At 35.6% G+C, this 25613-nt stretch overlaps 1 protein-coding gene and 1 long non-coding RNA gene across 2 annotated transcripts in view; one reads left to right on the top strand and one right to left on the bottom strand.

Moving 5' to 3' along the window:
* Positions 1-8642, bottom strand: part of LOC106874332 (zinc finger C3H1 domain-containing protein) — a 68485-nt gene extending 59843 nt beyond the window's left edge. The window contains exon 1 of the mRNA XM_014922023.3: positions 7282-8642. Within this exon, the coding sequence (XP_014777509.1) occupies positions 7282-7966 (685 nt within the window). The 5' untranslated portion in view covers positions 7967-8642. The remainder of the gene's footprint in view (positions 1-7281) is intronic.
* A 4225-nt stretch (positions 8643-12867) lies between these two features.
* LOC149137260 (uncharacterized) lies at positions 12868-14128 on the top strand. Its single transcript, XR_016240796.1, has 2 exons — positions 12868-13208; positions 13881-14128. It is a non-coding gene; the product is annotated as an uncharacterized LOC149137260 (long non-coding RNA).
* Positions 14129-25613: the final 11485 nt, after the last annotated feature.

Genomic DNA, 25613 nt, shown 5'->3' on the forward strand with positions numbered 1-25613 from the left:
AATGCAGTAAGAAATTAATAAGTTACTGTAAAGTTTCAGTTTATTGCACAAGTAAAAACAGAGGACAGTGAAAGGCATAGAAGACAGTTCAGCATATTAACAAGTTAGAAACTTGAAGACGGAGCTTGCATAAGCTATCAACTTTAAACACTATTACATCCGGTTTGCAATCAAATCTTTCAAAAATCAGACCACAACAGAAGACATTGCATGAGATGCCTCAGTTACGAGCATGGTGAGGAGACTAATTTGAAATTGAATTTAAAAACACAAGATGCACACTACAGTTTTGAATAACACTTGTTCCTACTTGTTAGTATCAAAACAGGAAAATATGAAACTGAGTGATTTTAATGTGGTGTGAAAGAAGGAAAGTTGTAAATCTAGTCGAGTTAATGGTTCCTCATGAATATAATATGGACGCCGCGCGGGCTCGAAAGATTGACAGTTATGTAAACCTCCTCGGGAAATGTGAAGACGCAGGATGGAAAGCGGAGCATTTTCCAATCGAAGTTGGATGTAGAGGGTTTGTAAGACACAGTGTGAGACGACTGCTGTTATTGTTAGGCCTAACTCATCGTAAGGTAAATACCACGAGTGATATCCACAATACAGTGGAGAAGGCTAGCCACTGGATTTGGTTAAAAATAGACGATGAGCGATGGCTAGAGAAATATTGAGCTTTGTTTTTAATAACCAGTTGATCTAGCAAGCGGGGCCGGTGCGCATTGATGCCGTCGAGAGGTAGGCCCTGAAACGGCGGGCATTCTCTCCTGATGACCCCATACACTTGCTGGCTTCCGGTATGTGGAGTTCTTGACTGGTAGCACTTGCATGTGCGAGTTGTTTGCAAGACATCGTTTTCTAAGCACTGACAATTTGAAGTCAGAACCTCAGATTAACATAATAAATTTTGAAAAATTTTCAACATTTTGGTAAAAAAATTTTCCTCCTAACTTGGGAATACAAAGCAGAACTAAGTATACTAGAAATGTCTTGATTATTCAATACTAATTATTTAGGTGGTGAGGGTAGAACTGGTAATTTTATCCATGAATATCACCTGACAATTGTATGGAGTAAATAACCCAAGATAACTTCTGGTTTGGAATATCTTTCCAACTAAATGATTATTTGACATATACAGATATTCAGCATGAAAACACAAGGAACCAAAGACTGATTAATTTATAGGAGACTTTGATCAAGGATTGTAAGTTATTTTTCTTTTCTATTTCACCTGCAGCATTACTATGGAACAGTACAAAGTGGCCTGAAAAACCAGTTGAGGTGACAGACAATGGGACACTGTTTGTACTGACAGAATTCTGCCCTAAATGTTCTGATATGAGTTAACACATACTGTTGGCAAATTATTCTGTATGTTATCCAATGAAGGAGCCTCTACATGGTCATTCAACCTGCTAGAAATAATAGCCACGTCTTCAAAAACTCACACCCAATTGTTTTAAAAATTATACATTGCATAATGTAGTCCTGGATATATTACACATCAAAGTCAAAAGCTTTTTTTAAAAAATTCTGGACCACAGAAAAACAAAATTAGATAGTATGTTATTCATAACACAGCTATTTTAATGGCAAAGAACTTATGAAAACTAGGAGTGGACAACGTCACTCCTTAAGTCAGATAACTTCCACAACATGTAGAGAACATCAAATAACAACTAGTGATAATTTTTATTAAAATATAGAGGACAATACTACAGATTGTACTGAAGTAAACATCTACCAAAAATTAAACCAGTGTTATTGTAATGTTCAGGTCATAGTAATGGGCAAACGGCAGCATGAAACTAGAAACTTTTCTGCTAAGTGGCTGGGGCGACAGAATGTCGAAACAAGGAAAAGCAAGTTTACTAAGTGTCTGGTAAAGTCCAATGCAATCCCAAATTTCAACTAACCCTATACAAATATAAACATATGTAGATGTATGTATACATATAAGTATACAAATATAAACATATGTAGATATATGTATACATATAAGTATACAAATATAAACATATGTAGATGTATGTATACATATAAGTACACAAACATGTATGTGAATATATTTTTGTTCATCCATTTTTCTTTCCCCGCATGGGTTATCTGAATATATTACTGAGGAGTTGTTTTACAGCCAGATGTCCTTCCGGTCACTAATCTGCACCTGTTTTCAAGGAAGAGATCTCTTCACACATCTTTAAAGTTATAAAGCAAAGGCGATTTTGCTGATATAACAGCAACAACACCATTAGCTCACGATTTTCAAAGTACAGGTGTAAACACAGACATTTTATATACTTATATCCAAGAGAGATAGATATAACATATACATGACAAGTTTTTTTCAGTTTCCCTCTACCAAATTCACTCTCAAGGCTTTGGTTGGCCCAACGCTATAGCAGACTTACCTAAAGCATCAAGCAACGGGACTCAGCCATGTGGTAAGGAAGCTAACTTCTTAACTATACATCTATGCCTGCACTTATATGTGTGTGTATACATACATACACATTTCATATCATCATCATCGTTTAACGTCCGTTTACCATGCTAGCATGGGTTGAATGGTCTGACTGGGAAGTCAGGAGGCTGCACCAGGCTCCAGTCTGATCTGGCAATGTTTCTACAGCTGGATGCCCTTCCTAATGCCAACCACTCCTTGAGTGTAGTGGGTGCTTTTTAGGTGCCACTGGCACAGGGGCCAGAGGAGGCTGGCAATGGCCACAATTGGTTGATGTTTATATATATATATATATATATATATATAAACATATATATACATATGTTGGTCCTGGTGACACATAAAAAGGACCCAGTACACTTCAAGCAGTTGGCATTGGGAAGGGCATCCACCCATAGAAACCATGCCAGAACAATGTAGCCTAGTGGCCCCTGGCATTATCAGCTTGCCAAACCATCCAACTCATCCCAGCATGGAAAACAGACATTAAATGAGGATATATATACATAAATAAACATGTATACATATATAAATACATAACCTCAACAGTCATTCTTGTAAGCTATGCACTTGGCAGAGACTTAATAGATCTGTTTGATTCTTTGGAACCCTATCACTACTAAATATAAATATACATATACACACATATCTATAATTTAACATCCATGTTCCATGCTGGCATGTGTTGGACAGTATGAGGATCCAACAGGCCCAAGATCTGCATTGCACTTGAGTGTCAGCTTTGGCATGGCTTCCATGGCTGGATGCTCTTCCTTATGCCAACCACATTACAGCATATACTAGGTATTATATTTTACACAACCAGCACTATTGTAGCTTACAATAGGAGGCCCAAAGGGAGAAACTTTATGCTAAGAGATGAGCATGGATTGGTAAAGTATGAGAAAAGAAGCAGATTTCTAGCTGTAGAGGAAACTACATAACTACTTACATTTTAGAAGGGTGAGAAGCAATTAAAATAGTGGTGATGACATATCAGAGTGGACCTTCAAGGTATGTGATAGGAAGGAATGAGTGGGATAGAGAGAAGGAATGAGTAGGGATATAGGGGATGTTTAATAGTGCAGAGCAGCAGAATAATATTGAAGATACAGTAAACAGAAGGACAAAAGAGATAAGTTGTTTGGTTGCAAGAGTGGATGGGGAAGCGTGAGGCAAGCATAGTGTATGAGGAGGGTAAGACATATATACGAAGCGACAGGGGTAGGTGATCATGGAAAGTGTGTGGTGTACGTGTATATATATCTTTCAGTAATGTATACGAGAAAAACGGTACTCTTCTAACTAAAGACATTGGTGTTAGAGATAAAGACTATTTCATTCTCACTGTCAAAAATGCAGTGAACCAATGTCTGGTCAGTTGACATTATTGCTCACAAGGGTGCAACATAATATAAATTAACTGAATCCACTGATAGGTAATTTTTATGTTGTCATAAAGCATTCCTCAGCGACCAATAAATCAACAAGTGCGTGTTTTTAAAACACGTATTCGATAATGAAAGTAATTGATATTGAAAATATCTATTTGGGATTTGCATAGTACACTGGTACGACTTTTACAGGTTTAGAACTTCCATATACATATTTCTGTAAAAGAATTGCAATATATCTTATATTATAGAATAAAAACTATTTTATTTAATGAAGAACACTTTTGATAAAATTATGAGCAAATATTTCCCTTTTTAAGAATGTTATTAGTCAAAAGAGGGGGTGGATATAAGAAGCCATATAATTTATGAAGTTTTTTCTAGAAAATCAATACTGCTGTTCAGGTCAGCCCTAATGGAACAGGCATCATATGAGTAATAAGCAGTCTACTAGTGACTATACATATATCTGTTACAACATTATGCAAGTGTTTTTGTTTTAATTGGGTATGATGGAGTCACACGTTATCAATGGTGACTGTTAGAGATGGAAAAGAAGGCGTGTACAAATCAAAATGAATGTAACAGTTCAAAATAAATCGAAAACAGCGTGTGAGAGAAAGAGAGAGTAGAGGAATCAAATGTGGTTGCTTGAGGGAAAACTGTAGGAACGGACATGCGATGCGCATGGTGGATGACAGGTAAAGAAGGGCAAAGCGATCCTGCGGGTATGGAAAACAAAGGAAATTATGGGAGGGAGAGCGGTAAATGCTAGCTGATGTTAGGCGGCTAGCAAAGAATACCAATAAGTGGAGGGTTGTCTAAATAATGAAAGTAAGGAAAAGTAAACGCGAAGCTACGTTAAATTATTTTGTCCTTATAAGGTAGACCAGTGATTAAGTTACACTCGATATCAGAATGACTAGAGACCAAACATTTAGTGCTGTTCCAACGGTTCATCCGCAATTAATTATTCCACGACAAAAGTTAATAGTTTTACATTAATGAAAATGGTATTGGTATCAGTATAATAATAATGATTATTATTATTATTATTATTATGGCGTTTTACAAACAATATGCTAATAAATGTCTCCAATGAGCCACAAATATATAGAAAATGTTTAGCCTTCTAGAGAATAATTCTAAGATATTTAATATTAAAATAGCTAGCCTGCATTGAGTGAAAAGAAATTATAGTTTGGGCAAAGTAAGTTTAAAACACTTGAATACTATAAATTAAATATCTGAGATATATAATTTATTCTAGTTGTTGCTCCTATTGCTTAGCCACAGGTCAATCACGAGTGAACAGACCAAAAGCCACTACAGGATTTGGCGGGGGAGTTCATGAGCCAGCCTTTTCCTTCGAAAACAATAGTGTGATTTGGGAGCGTCTTTTCTTCTTTAAGCAGGTCAATTACTCATCGATATGAATTTTAATGTAGTAGTGAACAGAATAAATATAATTTGTTTTAAAAGAGCAGAATATTGCCATTGTGGTAAACTAGTATTTTTCAGTAAAAATAATTTTAAAAAAGGACTAGAAGGAACAGTGGTTAGAGAGTCTCAGAAAGACATAAATAATCACAGCAAACCAACAAAGGAACTAAATAGTGGTTTTTAAATATGCTAGAAATAGAAACTAAATCTACGTCAAGGAACGACAGTGGAGACGGTACACACTATTTTCGAATCCAATTTTTGTTACCACAGACTCATATTCGTCATAAGACATATTCCTCAGATTGTTTGAAAACACTTCATGCATGGCTAATTCAACAGACTACCTTTTGGTACCATTGTATGCTGTCGTCGCTTTATAAAAGAAATTTACAGGCAAGCATAAAACCAAACTTAATGTTAAAAAAAAACTATCAATGACAAAGTTAATACAAAAGTTGGAATCTATAATACTATAAGAGAAAATAGAGACTAAATTTAACCATTGCTTTTAAGGATTAAAAATTTGTTTGAACATAAAATTTAAGTGGATAGGAAAGATTACATTAAATGAAATTTATATATAAGAATTGAAAAGTTTATTCCTATAAAAATATATTAAAGGAAATAATCTGGTAACGATTTAGTATCTAAATTCCTTCAACTTTTAATTAAAACTTGAGGAAAACTACAAAATTATTTTAGTAGTAAAATTAGTTACAAATGAATATTTCATTTAAATCATGGTAATATGGGAATAAACAAGAGATTGAGAATTAACTTCTCTGTTGTTAACTGTCGAAACCATAGTTCAAGTAAAAAAAAATGCCTTTAATATGCGGTCGATCGATCTGCAAGCAATAACAACCTAATACCCTCAAATTACACCCTACTGTCTTGGAAAGGTAGGTTACAATGTAGGATTTAAATCTTAAATATACAAAAAGATGGGATGGTAACGGTTGGAACGCCTTTCAACAGAAGTCTGTTCACTTGAAGATAAACAACAAACCTAGTTTCTAAAACAGCGAACGAGCAAGAAAAGTTCACATTACATTTAAATATCAAAATGGCAACAGCATGAAAAAAAAAAATCACATTTTATTCAATATCTTTTTAAAGGTTTTATTTTTAAATATGTGATTTTTTTTTCCACTTCATCTTTTCCCTTTGATTCCTACAGACCTGAGAACAGGTCATAACCGTGGTACCAAAATGTTTACAACTTCCTTGTATTCACTAATTTTCCTTACTAACAGACATTTCTAGAGAAACCTATAAAGTTACATTAGAACAAGAGAAACTGCTTACAATATAAAAGTATTATAGAATACAACGGGTCCTTTTTATTTTCTAATAAAATATGTGGCAGTTTGACCACGCAGCCACATGTCTACTTTGCCTTTTATCTTTCTAGGGTCGAAAAAAAAAGTACTATAAGTTGATTAAATCGACTAACTCTTCAAGAAAATGTTATTAAAATGATTATTATATCTATTCATACAGAGATATAACTTGAAGAAAAAATACATATAACATGGAAAGGAGAACTGATGATCGTTATAAAAAAAAAATTTAAATTTAAATTTTTGCTTTCACAACTCGGCTACAAATACTTAATGTGAATTACATTTCATGTTTATTGCGTCAATACAAAGTTAACCTATGAAAGCCCTCTAAAATGGTTTGTACCTAACATTAAATGGCTACTGTCATCTTATCTTTTTTTTACTCTAAGATAATCAACAATGTTAACGATATAAAATTTTGAAAAGAATTAAAAGATAATCGGATATGTCGCTCGTCATATACATCACAATGTAAACAAACATCTTGCCGTTAACTTATACAATATAGAAATGTATATAAAACACTGCAATTATCTGAAGAGAGAATGAATACAGCAATAAATGTTTAGCAGTTTAATGTTGATTACTCAAGAATGAAAATAAGAGTGAAAAAAAAGGATACATTGAAAATTACTGCGAGGAGTCATAGGACCGTATCTACGATTGTCTTGCCAAGGTCCCGGAGGAAGACTATCTCTGTTACCAGAAGGCAACTGACCATGTCCTCCAGGGCCAAGGTTCTCAACACCCGGTCCAACTGGACACCTTGGAGGCGAAGGACGATACGGGTGGTGAGACATCGGTGGCAGTTGTTGAGGAATTCGTGACGGGTGATGTGGTCTTAAAGGTGGCGGAGGTGCCCAGTAACCACCACTAACACCTGGACCAGAATTACTACCACACATGTCAGAAGACATAGGGTTGTTGTTGTCTCTACGGCCACCCGGATTCATCATACCACAAGATAACGAAGGTGGCGGGGGTAGTCGCCGTTTTTTGAAGTACCCACTTGGGCCGTCTTCACCGCTACGGTTTGGAGACAATGGGAAAGGAGCACCATTACCACAAGAAGAATCTCTCATATTGTTACCAAAGTTATCAAAAATACCTCTGGAATGATTGTTAAACAATGGAGGTTTCCTACAATAATGTTTGTTGTTGTTGTTGTTTTCTACTGGCATGTTCTCGTCTGTTTCACCACGGCCTTCATTACGAACTATTCCATCTTCATCGTCATCTGAGAGTTCTCCTTCTTCTTTCGTTGAATAATACTTCGGGTTTTTCACAACAATTAACATATCTTCCATGTTTATTTTGTGTATTTACACGAACTTTCTTCTTCTGTCTCACCTCAACACAATATGGCGTTACTTCACTTTATCCTCTTTCGTTATTAAAGATTGACTAAGCACAAGTCAATTATCTCCCCTTCGTTCCATTAATTACCACTTGGGCTTTCCAATCCCTTTTTCAAATCACTGCGGTGACTTATTAAAATTACAATATTTTCTCACTTACACATTAATTTATATATGTGCCATAATATATTTTGTGACGATGGACTGACAGAATCATTAGAGTGTTATTTAGTTTCAGCTTTCTAAGTTCATATTCTGTCGGAGTCAATTTTGCCTTTCATCCTTCCGGATTTGATCAAATAAAAACTAATCAAATACTAGTTCGTTATAAGTAAATATAACTCTCCCCACCCACTACAAAATATGTAGCCTTGTGCCAAAATTTGAAATCGATAAATATACTATAATCCTCATATATAAATGCATATTGATATTTTCATTATGATACGGTAATTTGTGTGTAAATCACATTTTTCGACCTGTGGCATTTCAATGTTCTGCTGAGCTGAATGCTGACAAGGAACTTCATAACTTTGTTAGCGTCTTGATTCATCAATGCATGAAATAATATTCGCGATGGTGCCGGCTCCCCAACATCGCGATCACCCGCAGTAATGCTGTGAGTGTTTCGGTATGCTTTAAAAAATTTTAGCTGCGAATATGAGTATCCCTTGGTGCAATGCATATTAATTTTATGGCATACTCACACAAATGTGCATCTCCCCGCCGACTTTGGTTCCTTATAACTTTCAGAAAAATAGTTATTTCCTAATGAAATTCTCCACAAATACGCTTCAGATGATGTAGATTCCGATTATATAGGAATTTGTTGTGAAAAAAAATCTTCCAAGGGGTGGGGAGAGGAGTTTCGGAAAATTCACGCTAATTGACTTTGTTACCTCATAACTCAGAAACAGGTATTTTTAATGAAATTTTCTTCGAATACCTTTTAGGATGGGAAGGTTACGATTATATCGGAATTTGAAGTGAAGAAAAGAGAAAAAAAAAACCGTGAGCACGTACACACACATTCTGGCACGTACAATTTTTTTTTTTTTTTTCGAAATTTCAAATTTCATTTTGTAGACACATGTAATATGTCTCGGTATGCAGGCGTGTGAGCCCAACGACATACATACATACATACATACATAATGAACTGCCTCTACAAAAACCTGAAAAAATTAGGGTTCTCAAAACCTGAAAGAAAAAGGTTGATTAGAAGACTACAGATTCAAGCCATCAATGGAACTGTAAAAATATGTAAAACTTTCCAAAAATTTAGCACATAAATACATATGCATGCATCTAGACATGAAAATATATACATAAAAACGCATCTATAAAACAAACATACAAATCTGCGCATACACTAACACCAAATACTGCACACACACACACACACACACACACACACACATATGCACAAATACCTAGATGATGTTGATAAAAGTTCCAATGAAGGAGCCTTGAATCTATGTTAGAGTCCGGCTCTTTCTCTATGGACAAGAAATACAGAAATGAAACTGATTGATAACATACATATATATATACATACATACATACATACATACATACATACATACATACATACATACATAGCAATAAGAAAATGGAGGGGAATATGTGGTACTCATCAACTTGCAGACATTGTATTATGTCAATTTACCTGCTTATTTTTCAACTAAGAGGACAGGACAATAAAACCAATATACAAACACATATGACATATTATGTCATATCAGTAATAAAAATTTTAAAGGACATCTAGTGACCGAAGAAGGAACAATGTCTTACAGCTGTTTCCAGCTTACTAGAGTTATATAGATAGAATGAGGCATGTCACCTCTAGTCTGAAACAGCTGTAAGAGGTTTTTTTCTCTCTTTACCCACCCTAAAAAAATCATGAGACATGTATCCCATACTATTGATCTTTATGCGCATATTCCAAAATTTCAGTCTTCTGGAACCTGTAAAAAGGATTTTGCTCCTGAAAAATGGAACTCATGAGCTCTAAAATGTGGGAATGAAAGCCCCTATTGGGGGTGGATGTGTTAATGTCAACTAGAGAAGTTGAATTGTTGGGAATGTTTTTAACTTGGGTCTTATAGCATGCCTGTATATATGAGAGTATAGTTTCACTTTAATAGTTTCAGTATGAAATTGAAAGTATTAGAGTGAAAGTATTTGAAATTACAGTAGCGACATGTTATTGTTTCACTTTTGACATGTAATACTGAAATAGTGGAATAGTTTCAGTGTTAAAGTGAAAGTATCTGACATTACAGTAGAGTGATGTTATTGTTTCACTTTTGACACGTAATACTGAAATAGTGGAGGAGATATGATACTGCTGTGGGCTCGAACTATGCAAGAAGTTAAAATTTATCTTGGCTTAAGACACTACATGGACCCTAAGTAAGGCATGTGTTAATTTGGAATTGTTGGGAATGTTTTTAACTTGGGTCTAATATGTATTGTTTGAATTTCTTTGAAATAGGAAATATATGTATGTTCACTGGATTTGTAAAAGAGAGCAAAACTACAGGAAACCAAAAGACGAATGATCACGATAATCAGTCAGCTACCCTAGCCTAATGGTTACTACTCCCCAATGTAGGATTCCTCCCCGTACAGGTGACAGACACAGCTGTAAGATGCATTACGGATGTATAGCAATTGGAAGGACATGACCCAGTTGAAATAACAACGTGTGATGTTTGAAGTAAAGGGAAATGAAAGTATTGCCTCTGGAGTTTGCAAATAACCACTATACCGGTAGGTAACTGGGCAGAAAAAAATTACAATCAATAAATGTCTTAGAACAACCAGTCACTGATCTGGGAAGGCCTTGAAATCAATGTTACCAACTGGGGACTATGTATGACCCAGTGATAATAAAAAGACTCAAAGAAGGTCTGCAACGAAATAATTTTACTCAACACTTTGCAAGTGAATCAGTGGAGGCAAAGATGCGTGTCATTTATTTGACAATTTATGCACCACATTGCAGAAATCACAATGTAACTATATGTGAAAGGATAGTCTTACACTGTTGTACTGTTGAATTAGAAATAATGCTCATCTGTTATGTTCGGGTGAGTCTATAGCTTCCCATAGTACAACTGTATTCGTCTTTGCTTAGGAAAAATGACTAAATTGTGGGTGTGAAGTCCCCATGAAGGGGTCTTTGTAACTTCTAAGAAGAAATTTTAGAAATATTACTTTATTTGTGTGTAATATGTATGGTTAAAATTTCATCAACATCAAAAATATACGAATTTTCATGTGGGTTATGGCCGTTATGCATGAAATATAATTTCCAAATTTCATAAAGATCCATTCAGTACTTTTGATGTAGTTTTGGATAAAAAAAAACAAAAAACAAATGACTTATATGTGCGTTTGTGTGCATGTGTATGTGTGTGTGTATGGGTGTATATATGTATAGATATCTGTATGCATGTATATATGTGTATATATTACATTTACATCTATATATATACATCTACACATATGTATACATATACATGTATGCATATAGATGTATATCTATATCTATATATCTATACATATACGTGTACATATACATCTATATTTATACATACATGTATACATATACATGTATGCATATATATGTATATCTATATATCTATACAAATACGTGTACATATACATCTATACTTATACATACATGTATACATATACATCTCTCTCTCTCTCTTTCTTTCTCTCTCTCTCTCTCTCTCTCTCTCTCTCTCTCTCTCTATATATATATATATATATATATATACACATACATGTATATATATGCATGTATATGGATACATTTGTGCAGATATATATATGCTTGTATGTGTGTATATATGTATGTATGCCTGTATATATGTGAGAGTATATTTTCACTGTAGTAGATTCAGTATGAAAATGAAACCATTAGAGTGAAAGTATCTGTCATTACAGTATCGAAATGTGATTGTTTCAGTTTTGATACTGAAATAGTGGAAAAGTTTCATTTTTAAAGTGAAAGTATTTGACATGAGTGTTTTTGTTTCACGTTCGACACGTAATAATTAAATAGTGGAGCGGATATTATGTTGCTGTGGGCTCGAACTATGCAAGAAGTTAAAAAAAAATTTTGACTAAAACACAACCGGGACCCTAAGTAAGGCATGTGTAAAATTTGAATGAAATTGGTTGTGTAGTTCTCGAGTTTTAGGGATTCACATAGACACACACACGCAGACACACACACACACACACACACACACACACACACCCATACACACACACACAAACACACACACACACGGACGCACAGACACAGTGACAAACATTCTCATTTTTATATAGAGAGAGATAGATTATTCACTTAGAAAAATACTGGAATGATAAAAATAACAGGCCATTACAATAAATGTCTTCGAGTAATTGGTTTTGTCTCTGTTCCCTGTTCAAATGACACGGGGCATAGCGTAACCTATAATTCCTTCTTCTCAGACGCTAAAATAGATACCAACCATTTACTAAGGTCAATTCAGATAACTTTACCGTTCCGTTACAAATGTATGGCTTTGTGTCTGTGAAAAATTATATTTGAAATGTTGATGTTGAAACAGCCAACGTTTTATTCACTATTCTATAAATAGAATATTTAAAAAAACCCACTTCATCCTGTTTCATAAATTGCATTTCCCGACCGTGTTATTTATCAAATTTATTTCCTGAATATCAAACAACAGACACACACGAACGTACACACACACACACGCACGCACGCACGCACGCACGCACGCACACGCACACACACACACACACACACACACACACACACATATACGACGGACTTCTTTCAGTTTCCGTCTACCTAATCCACTCACAACGTTTTGGTCAGCTCGAGGCTACCAGTAGGAGATACCCAAAGTGTCACACTGGGCTTGAACCCGGAACCATCTGGTTGGGAAGCTATAAAGAGAGAGAGAGAGAGAGAGAGAGAGAGAGGGGGGGGGGGAGTGAGGAGTTTTTACTATATTTTGACTCTGAGAAAAAAAGTAACAAGAAATCAGAAATTACTCATTTAACCTAGTATGAACGTAAATTTGAGTTAGCTTTCAACATGTTAGAAATAGCGAACAAATTTCTAAAAAAAAAAATGAAATGATGACCAGGACCGAAATACCTTTGACCGTAGGTGAGTTTTATATGCGTTTATCTAAGATTAAACAACAATAGCAACGATACTGATAAATCTGAAATAAGTTTTTCAAGGTTCCGAGTTTAGAAATGCTTGCAGTTTCAGTTTAATGTCATGTATTGAGAAGGTGGTAGTGGAAATTAGTAATCGGGGTAAAATGAGTAAATGCTTGCAGTTTCAGTCTGTCATGTATAACGGTGGTGGTGGAGGTGGAGGAGACAAAATGAGTAATTTCTGATTTCTTGTTAATTTCTCCTCTCATGTTTAAAACCATTACATTGCAAGTATTGCGTCATTATTTTGTACTGTTGCATCATTTTTTGGAGACAACCTTATCTTGGCTTAGTTACTTTGTCCCATCTAAACTTATCTTTTATATGCTCAAAGAGAATGGTGATATTTTTCTGAAATAATGTTCTGAATATGTTATAGTTTTTTTGAATGCATAATCGTAATTTGTGCTATTTGAACGATATTCCTTTAAAATTTCATCAATATATATCCATTTTCCTGAAAGTTATGAGGGAAAAAATCTTCTCCCACACTCCTTTCGTTTGCGCAAATTTTTGTTTTCATATTCGTTTTCTACACATTTTTTTTTTACCTAGTAGGCTGTCTTTCTTTTTTTTTTTTTTCGTGACCGAAACTGTATATTCTTTTCTCCTCTAGACACAAGGCCCGAACATTTTAGGGAAGGACCCAGTCGATTAGATCGACTCCAGTATGCAACTGGTACTTAATTTATCGACTCCGAAAGGATGAAAGGCAAAGTCGACCTCGGCGCAATTTGAACTTAGAACATAAAGGCAGATGAAATACCGTTAAGCATTTCACCCGGCGTGCTAACGTTTCTGCCAGCTCGCCTCCTCGCAAAAACTGTATATTGACCAATAAATGTTTATGTTTATTTAAAAGTTTGCCAGCAAAATCTTATGAAATGATAATCTTCTAAAAGATGCACATGTTTATATGTTATATGTGCAAATAAAAAAGTATAAAATTATAAGGTACCCCATTTACCAGAGATAAGAAATACAACCATGTTTCTATCATGCTTTTCCATCTAAAGTGTAGTCTTAACGTGACAACCACTGGCAACAGGACGTTGACCTGCAGACGTGGAAGTAATGACGTAATAGTTAACATTCACACATAACGACTTGTACAACTCTCATCACTAGATTGTCTGCTTTCATGCTTTGATATTTATTTTTTCATTTTATTTCACATGGCATTTTGTGAACATCATCATCATCGTTATTTACAAATAACATAGGGGCAGGAGTGGCTGTGTGGTAAGTAGCTTGCTTACGAACCACATGGTTCTGGGTTCAGTCTCACTGCGTGACACCTTGCCGACCAAAGCCTTATGAGTGGATTTGGTAGACGGAAACTGAAAGAAGCCCGCCGTATATATATATATATATATATATATATATATATATATATATATATATGTATATGTATATATATGCGAGTAAAAATAAATACAAAAAAAGGGGTTTTGTATGATTGTGTATAGAGGAATATGTTATTTTGTTTAAAAGAGTTCCAACACTGTCTGTTTTTTATGTTTTATTTATATTCCTGCAAAACCAATATGGGATATAGAATATGGAATATACAATATGTAATATAAAATAAAAATGGATGGTACAATGAAATAAAGTATTGAATGTCTTATTGAATATATGGAATATGTCTTATTGAATAGATGAAATATTGAGTGTTCAATATATTTAATCCTTTATATTGAACACTCAATATTTCATCTATTCAATAAGACATATTCCATATATTCAATAAGACATTCAATACTTTATTTCATTGTACCATCCATTTTTATTTTATATTACATATTGTATATTCCATATTCTATATCCCACATTGGTTTTGCAGGAATATAAATAAAACATAAAAAACAGACAGTGTTGGAACTCTTAATATTGATGTCTGTAAAACAATACTGATGCTCTATTCAGATTAAAGAAAAAGCCCTGTTTGACCTACATACCTAGGGTTTAATTCCTCAACATTTTGATAGTAGTAAAAAAAACCCAACCTATAAGAGTTGCCACTCTGACCAGAGGAACCTTTATAACCATATCCTTTTATAGCCATGTCCATGCATAATGCTTACACCTTCCCTTTCCTTAGAAGTGATTATATATATATATATATATATATATATATATATATATATATATATATATATATATATATATATATATATATATATATATAAAATCAAAATAAGCAACACGGATTTCGAAGATGGTTGCAGTACGCACATTTCATGCTACTCCATTTATTTAAGTAATGCGAGCATTACATTAAATGCAATATGTAGAGCAATCTTCAGCTGCACGAAAATGCAGAAAATTACAGTAGAATAGACATATTATAATTGTGGCAACATTTCAAATCCAAGTGGGAGGAAGATTACATAAAAATCCATCTTGACATAGCCAACTCTATCAGGCTAGTAATTGGTTCTAGGCAAAAATTCTGTCTCTGATTTTATTGTCTCTTATCTAGTAGTAATAGTATAAGGGACAATCACTTCTAATGAAAGGGAAGGTGTAAGCATTATGCATGGACATGGCTATAAAAGGATATGGTTATAAAGGTTCCTCTGGTCAGAGTGGCAACACTCTTATAGGTTGGTTTTTTTTTTACTACTATCAAAATGTTGAGGAATTAAACCCTAGGTATGTAGGTCAAACAGGGCTTTTTCTTTAGTCTGAATAGAGCATCAGTATTGTTTTACAGACATCAATATTAGTTTAAACAATATTTTAACAATAAGAGGTATGTTAATAACAATAAAATGAAATGTCCTCGTTAAGAGATTTAACATTGAAATGTAGTTAATTTATACAAAAATCATGAAGTAATGTCAGTATTGAATTCAGAGGCTATAAGGTGTAAGGTCTAAGGATATTAAGTATATTGGGTTCATGGAAAACTATTTTGAATTATTTTTAAAATGATTTTAAAATTTTAGCTGATATATATAATATAATAATACTATTTTGAAGACACATAAATGTAAGCTATATTTTTATAATGTGAAGAAAAAATTAGTATAGGATTTATATAGTTTACTAAGGTTTGAGGGACAGAAAAAGAAAAATGATATTAGGAATTAACAAGGTCATTCAATACAGGAACATGATGATTGATTAAAAGTTTCATTAGTCATGAGTTTGTTTTAAGATTAACATGGGCTAATTAAATAATATTAATTGAATAAGGATTAGATTAATTTTGGGCATAAGGATTAGATTTATTTAAGTTAAAAATTAAAAAAAAAACAAGACACTATTGCTGTAAGCCCTGGAATAATGTAATAAATAATGATTCTTTTAAAATCAAGCATTAAATAAGGTAAAAACTTATGAAAAATGAAAAATTTCCAATTCTTATAAGCTATATAGGGTTAAGATACATATTGAGAAACTAACAGTATTAGCAGAAGTGGTGTGAAAAAATATCTTCTATGGAGTAAAGATGAAATTTTATTTATCACAAGTAGATTAAATGATAAGGTGAGAGATCAGGAATATCTGTTATAAAGGTTCAATTTCCAATTTAAAATAAGTGCTAATTAATAGCCCTAGATGACCATGGTAGAAGTTAAAATATTATATTTTGATAATTTTAACTACTTAATAAACTACTTTTTAAAAAATTTAAAAGTGCGAGTAGAGCAGTGTACACACGATACCCTGAGGTCTAATCTATTATTGATTAGATTAGGATTATTTTTAAGTTTAAAAATTTCATATATTTCCATAGAACATAATTCACATCCATATCTATTATTTCTATAAGGTTGAGCTTTTCTTATAATTTCCCATTTAAGGCTAAAATTAATACCATTATCTTTTAACTCTCAAATTTTACTTGCTAATGTCGTACTATTAGCCTTATGTCTTAGTCTAAAAGAGGACCTATGGTTATATATTCTCTGTTTCACATTAATACTACATCCTATGTAAATAAAATTCTCAGTTATTGTACTAATAATGCATCTGTACACTACGTTACGGGTGCAACAAATTCCTAATAAGGGACAATGGGACAATATTATTATTATTACAATTATTTACACTAATATTATTACTCATTTCCTCAATTCTACTATTAGGTATATATTGATCATTTCCATCATTATTTAGCTCGTTTCCTGATGTGTTATCAGTTAGAATTATTCCTCCAGCATTAGGCATATTGATATTATATGAACCAAGTCCCTGATTCCTATTATTTTCATTGGAGTTGAGCCCAACATCAACTCCAGTTAAAACCACAACATCATTACTGCTGTATTCTATTTGTTGGTTAAAATTATGGTTGACAGGACTAAGCATATTATTATTATCCTCATAATTTCTATTGTCATTGTTATTTTCACTTCTATTTATATAATTATTAGTAGTATCATTATTGGTATTTGCTAGATTATTATTTGTATTACTATTCATATAACCATATCCACTATTTTTAACTTCATTTATTCTAGCTGACCTAATGTTCTTTTTGTTTAACCTAGCTATGATTGTACCTACATTAGGAAGGGTAGAGTAAGAAACTCTGACTGTATGACAAGAGAAAATTCTACTATATCTGTGGGAAGAAGGGAAATTTTTTTGTAAAATATTCATAAATTTTTTGTAAATATTTGTGGATATTGCACAGTGGAAGGAGATATTTAACCAGATAGAGTTTTTATTTTTTCTCTTGAATTTATTGTGTGGGTGAGTATGGGGTATACTTTGATTACTATTACTTCCCAGAACAATATTATTATTATGATCGGTGGTTCTTTTAGTTGTGGGATACTTTTTATTTATATCATTAGTTTCGCCGTTACTGTCTACTAACATTGGTTTATTACTAGTGTTAGCAAGTAGTCTACTATTAAAATGTACTTTATTATTTTTCTTATTAGTTAAATTTTTAGGCATATAGGGTTGCTTTTTATTATGCATATAGGGTTGCTTTTTATTTGGTCCATTATTACTACTACTAAAGTTATTAGGTTTGTTATAACATCTATGATTATTATTATTATTATTATTATCATTATTATTGTTATTATTATTATTATTATTATTATTATTATTATTATTATTATTATTTTATGTTTGACTTTTGTTTTGCATTTGTACAAGTTGGATCCAAGTCTCACCCAGAGACCTCAAGAGACAACAAGTTAGAAGTTCATGTAGGTGTTATGCCTAGGGTACCATATATTTGGATTTGTACAGTTTTGTTCAAGTGAATGTTTAAGAAACCATAAGAAAATTATGTGTTTGCTTTAAAATTTGAGATCACATAGACAGTATTTTACGTAGGATATGGGCAGTTCCCATGAGCACTATCTTTTGAACTTCAGCCATTTTGGGGTTTCCTGGTATCTGAGCTAGGTAGTAATCAGCCCGTTTCGCTGTCATTCAGATTCCACATTTTGCTAATTTCTATTTCAAGATCTTTATATTTGCTCAGTTTTTGGTAGGTCTTGACAGATACGTTTATATCGATTGGGACAGTCATATCAATGAGGAGGCATGATTTTTGTCTGAAGTCTTTCAGTATGATGTCTGGCCTATTTGCGTCTATCTTTCTGTCAGTTTGAATGGTGAAGTTCCAGAGGAGTGCAATGTGATCATTTTCAAGTACTGGGGGTGGTTTGTGTTCCCACCAGTTTTTATCATGGGGCAAGTCCAGGTTTTTGCATATTACCCAGTGAATATATTGTGCAGCTCTATCATGCCTGTTGAGATACTCTGTAGGCGCAAGCAGACTGCACATGGAGACAACATGATCGATGGTCTCATTTTGTTGTTGGCATATACGACATAATGGGGAGCTGCCGTTCTTTAATATGTTGGCCTGGTAGTTCTTTGTAGGTAGGCATTGATCTTGGGCTGCTATGATAAACCCCTCTGTTTCTGATTTCAAGCCAGAGGCCATTAACCATTATTATTATTATTATTATTATTATTATTATTATTATTATTATTATTATTATTATTATTATTATTATCTGCATCAAGGAGAGATGTCCTACCAGGACTAAGGAAAGAAATTTTTTGGGCATATCCAGCTTTAGACAAAGCCACATTATAGTAGTTTGAATTAGAATTAAATATATCAATGTTGGAAGATAATCTAGTAATTCTCTCAGAAATACTTTTAACTATAAAATTTAATACATTTGGTGGATGATTGGATAATCTACTTACATATCTAGTAACCTCATTCTCTTTTCTATATGGGTGGTATAATCTAGCTTCTATGTTAAGAGTGGTATCTAAAAAATTTACAATCTTAGTACTATATTCGTATGTAATATTTAAGTTAAAACTTTAAAAAAATTTCCTAATTTTCTTTCTTATTCTCTCAATGAATGATTTATTATTACTAGGGATGATGAATAAAGCATCATCCCTATATAGACCGCCTTTTAGTTCCGGGATTTCTTTATTTAAGCAATATAAATAAATGGAGTAGCATGAAACATGCGTACTGCAACCATCTTCGAAATCCGTGTTGCTTATTTTGATTATTTGATCACCTAGTTTTTTGGAATGGTTTTTATATAATACCATACCATACTATATTCTGGTGCCTAAACATAAGTACCATATTCAATTTTTGAATCTAAATCTAAACCTTATATATATATATATATATATATATATATATATATATATATATATATATATATATGTATGTATATATGTACGTATGTATGTGTGAGTATATGTTTGTCCTTCCAACATCGCTTGACAACCGATGCTGGTGTGTTTACGTCCCCGGAACTTAGCGGCTCGGCAAAAGAACCGATAGAATAAGTACTAGGCTTCCAAAGAATAAGTCCTGGGATCGATTTGCTCGACTAAAGGCACAGTCAAATGACTGAAACAAATGACTGAATTCTTTACGTTGAGAAACACAAGGGATTATCAGTGTAACTTGGTAGAAATTAAATACTATTTTTTTTTTATTCTGTTACCTCGCCGTTGATTGTATCATTAACTGAGACCCCCCCCCCACACACACAAGAAAAAAAATGAATAAACAAATTATATTAAATAGCATACGAGATAAGTTTTGCATTCGAGAGAAAAGTAAACAAATGCTTCATGGCAATTACAACCAACTCTGACTGAAGAGGAGAGATAATCTCAAGAATCAACAATTTTTCTGAATTGTCGTTAAAGAAAAGAGAGTATAATTGTTTGGAGAAAAGAGGACAGCTGTGAACACGTGTTTTTGCTTTAATTGATGACATTAGTGCAGCATTTGTTTTATATCCACTGTATCTCAATCCCTTCTCTCCGCTGACATACTACGACGAAATCTCCAAGATGCAGATAAGATAGAGATTTTTATTTATTTACGGCCTCAAACATCTCATACCTTTGCGCTTTAGTTTGCCCTCTATTATTTATCTTGTTTCTCTCCATGAAATTCAATTGAATTCAGTTGTTGTCTTAAATTCATACTTATTCATTTTCTAAGCTTCCTAAATTCATGCTACGTTATATTCTATTCTCCTAGAATTCATTGCTCTTTTAAAAATTACGATTTATGCATTGTTGTCTCTCAAATATTTAAAATCTACAATTAAGAGCCCTATTTACTCGCTGTCGGTACCTACCCACCCCTACCCATTTTCCTTTATTCAAAAATTCTTATCGCTCCTTAAAATTATGGCTTTTAAGTGTTGATTTCTCAGCCCAAGAATTACAGCGTGATGTGCTGCTTGACTGGTCCCCCCTCTCTCTCTCTCTTTATATATATATATATATATATATATATATGATGATGATGATCTTTTCTCCCGCCATGCCTCGGTCTACCCCTCCATCCTCTCTCTCTCGTAGTTTTTCCTTAAGGTCTTCAGGTTCTGGCTATATATAAATGAGAAATCCATTCTAAATTATCTCAATCCCTTCTCTCCGCTGACATACTACGACGAAATCTCCAAGATGCAGATAAGATAGAGATTTTTATTTATTTACGGCCTCAAACATCTCATACCTTCGCGCTTTAGTTTGCCCTCTATTATTTATCTTGTTTCTCTCCATGAAATTCAATTGAATTCAGTTGTTGTCTTAAATTCATACTTATTCATTTTCTAAGCTTCCTAAATTCATGCTACGTTATATTCTATTCACCTAGAATTCATTGCTCTTTTAAAAATTACGATTTATGCATTGTTGTCTCTCAAATATTTAAAATCTACAATTAAGAGCCCTATCTACTCGCTGACCCTAACCCGCCCTCCCACCCCCACCGGAAGTTCATTCCTCTGTCATCCTGTCATCCTCGGCTGTCTCCCGGAACCCATCTAGTGGCCTTGGCCATCCTCTCCCCTACCTTTGGGTAGCGCATTAAGTTTGAGAAATGTTTGCAGGTTGTAGGTACTGTTTTGCTTATGAATTCTTCCAATTGCAAGTTTTCTTTTCAGGTACACGACACTGCTTTTCCCCTTCCCAGGCTACAGGCCCACACCCCCAACACCCATACTGTTAGGATTGGCACTCTCAACGTCGGCACGCTGAAAGGTAGATCTGGTGAAATTGTTGAGATGCTTGAACGGAGACGCGTAGATATGTGCTGCATCCAGGGAGTAAGATGGAGAGGAGGTTCTGCGAGGTTCCTCACAGGCAAAGAACACAGGTACAAGATTTTCTGGGCAGGGAACACTGACGGGGTCGGGGGCGTAGGAATACTTCTAGCGGAGAAATGGGTGGATAAGGTAATCGAGGTCGTTAGAGTAAGTGACAGAGTACTTAAGATCAGACTAGTGCTTCATCATAGATTAGCTACTGTCATCTCAGCCTATGCACCTCAACCGGGGCTACCAGATGGTCTGAAAGACCAATTCTATGACACCTTCTTGCAAACTACCTCGTCGACGAGTGACAGGGACCTTCTCTTTGTGGCTGGAGACTTCAACGGTCATGTCGGACGTCGTGCTGGAGGCTTCCATGGCATACATGGAGGCTATGGCTTCGGTTCTCGCAACGAGGAGGGAACCAGACTGCTGGAGTTCTGTGATGCAACCGATCTTATGGTCTGCAATACCAACTTCAGGAAACCTGCCAGTCACCTAGTCACCTACCGCTCCGGCAGACACTCTAACCAAATCGACTACATCCTCGCCAGAAATAGGGAAAGAGGGCGGCTTATAAATGCCAAAACCTACCCTGGCGAAGAATGTACCCCACAACATAGATTAGTAGTTAGCGACTTTGGGATCAAGGCAAAATGGGTGCCCAGAATTAGACAGGCTTGGAGGAGAAGGGTGTGGAAGCTTAAAGACCCTGCAAACGGACAGAGACTTAGAGACAAGTTACTTGAAGCATTTAACGAAATAGAAGGGGATATAGCATCATACAACCTGGAAGACAATTGGAGATTTCTGCGGGACAACCTGTTGAAAGCCACCGACCAGATTTGTGGGTGGTGTAAGGTCCCCTCCCGACCCAGAGTAACGTGGTGGTGGAACAAGGAGGTAGACAGGGCTATTAGACAAAAGAAACAGGCTTGGAAGGACTGGAAGAACGGTGGTAGCAGGGAATTGTACCAATGTGCCAGAAGGGAGGCTAGGCGACAGGTTTATTTAGCCAGAGGGGAAGCAGATAAGGAAAGATTTGCCAATGTTCTGCGCCGTGAGGACCAAAGACTCGAGGTATTTCGTGTTGCAAAACAGTGTAGGAGAGAGAATAGTGATGTTGTAGGAGAGAAATGTGTTCGCATGGATGATGGTACGCTTGCATTAAATGAGGATGCAAAGAAAGAGGTCTGGAGATGCCACTACGATAGATTGCTTAATAAAGAGAATGAATGGGAGAAAGAGAGCCTGCCGTATGTCGACCCAATAGAGGGACCAGCTATCCGAGTTGATAGTACCAGGGTAGATAAAGCAATTAAGAGTATGAAGACCGGGAAAGCCCCCGGCCCATCAGGAATCACTGCAGAGATGCTCAAAATATCTGGCAGTGTTGGCTATAGCCTAGTCACCCGTATTACGAACCAGGTGATACACGAAGGAGTCATACCCAATGACTGGTGTAGCAGCATCATAGTCAACTGCTACAAAGGTAAAGGTGACGCTTTAGATACAAATAATTACAGAGGCATCAAGCTGTTAGATCAGGTTATGAAAGTTACAGAGAGGGTCATAGCCCAACTAATTAGGGAGCGAATCAATTTAGATGAGATGCAGTTTGGGTTCGTGCCAGGTAAAAGCACTACTGATGCCTTATTTCTAGTGAGACAGTTGCAGGAGAAATACCTAGCTAAGGATAAACCTCTGTACCTGGCTTTCGTTGACATGGAGAAAGCCTTTGACAGGGTCCCCCGATCCCTTATCTGGTGGTCAATGAGGAAACTTGGGATAGAAGAATGGTTAGTGAGAGCTGTGCGAGCCATGTACAGAGATGCTGCCAGTAAGGTGAGGGTTGGAAATGAGTACAGCAATGAATTCCGGGTAGAGGTAGGGGTCCACCAAGGTTCCGTCCTCAGCCCACTCTTATTTACCATAGTCCTCCAGGCAATCACAGAGGAGTTCAAGACAGGTTGCCCCTGGGAGCTCCTCTATGCTGATGACCTTGCCCTAATTGCGGAGTCACTATCAGAACTAGAGGAGAAGTTTCAGGTGTGGAAGCAAGGTCTAGAATTGAAGGGCCTTAGAGTCAACCTAGCTAAAACCAAAATCCTAATAAGTAGGAAGGTAGATAAAACACAAACCCCTTCAGGTAGATGGCCCTGCTCAGTATGTAGAAAGGGAGTAGGTAGTAACTCTATAAGATGTACCCGGTGCAAGCTATGGACACATAAGAGGTGCAGCAACATCAAAGGCAGGTTAACTAGCAAGTTAGTTTTTGTTTGTGGCAGATGTTCAGGTGCAATAAAGACTGTAAACAAACAGGAAACAACTTCTATCTCATTCCAGGGTGAAAAACTAGAGGTAGTCGATAGCTTCCGCTATCTTGGCGACCAAGTTAGTAGTGGGGGTGGGTGCGCTGAAAGTGTAGCTGCTAGAATAAGAATAGCCTGGGCAAAGTTTAGAGAGCTCTTACCCCTGCTGGCGACAAAGGGACTCTCACTCAGAGTAAAAGGCAGACTGTATGACGCATGTGTACGAACAACCATGCTACATGGCAGTGAAACATGGGCTGTAACTGCTGAGGACATACGTAAGCTCGCAAGGAATGAAGCCAGTATGCTCCGTTGGATGTGTAATGTCAATGTGAATACCCGTCAGAGTGTAAGTATCTTGAGAGAAAAGCTGAACATTAGAAGCATCAGTTGTGGCGTGCAAGAGAGACGATTGCGCTGGTATGGACATGTGGTGAGAATGGATGAGGATAGCTGCGTGAAAAAGTGCCACACCCTAACAGTTGAGGGAACCCGTGGAAGAGGTAGGCCCAGGAAGACCTGGGCTGAGGTGGTGAGGCAAGACCTTCGTACATTGGGCCTCACCGAGGCGATGACTACTGACCGAGACCTTTGGAAATGTGCTGTGCGTGAGAAGACCCGGCAAGCCAAGTAAGATCGTTGCCAGTGCCCCTGGACTGGTTCTTGTGCGGGTGGCACATGAGATGCACCATTTTGAGCGTGGCCGTTGCCAGTACCGCCTGACTGGCTCCTGTAGGATTTTCGAGCGAGATCGTTGCCAGTGCCCCTGGACTGGCTTGTGCGGGTGGCACATAAAAGACACCATTTCGAGCGTGGCCGTTTTCGTGCGGGTGACACGTAAAAGCATCCACTACACTCTCTGAGTGGTTGGCGTTAGGAAGGGCATCCAGCTGTAGAAACTCTGCCAAATCAGACTGGAGCCTGGTGTTGCCATCCGGTTTCACCAGTCCTCAGTCAAATCGTCCAACCCATGCTAGCATGGAAAGCGGACGTTAAACGATGATGATGATGATGATGATATATATATATATATATATATATATATATATATATATATATATATGTACGTATGTATGTGTGTGTATATGTTTGTGTGTCTGTGTTTGTCCTTCCAACATCGCTTGACAACCGATGCTGGTGTGTTTACGTCCCCGTAACTTAGCGGTTCGGCAAAAGAACCGATAGAATAAGTACTAGGCTTCCAAAGAATAAGTCCTGGGATTGATTTGCTCGACTAAAGGCAGTGCTCCAGTATGGCCACAGTCAAATGACTGAATTCTTTACGTTGAGAAGCACAAGGGATTGTCAGTGTAACTTGGTAGAAATTAAATACTTTTTTTTTTTTATTCTGATACCTCTCCGTTGATTGTATCATTAACTGAGACCCCCCCCCCCACACACACACAAGAAAAAAAATGAATAAAAAAATTATATTAAATAGCATACGAGATAAGT

The sequence above is a fragment of the Octopus bimaculoides genome, chromosome 2 (genome assembly GCF_046866305.1).
Source record: "Octopus bimaculoides isolate indiv1 chromosome 2, ASM4686630v1, whole genome shotgun sequence".
Classification (NCBI taxonomy): domain Eukaryota; kingdom Metazoa; phylum Mollusca; class Cephalopoda; order Octopoda; family Octopodidae; genus Octopus; species Octopus bimaculoides.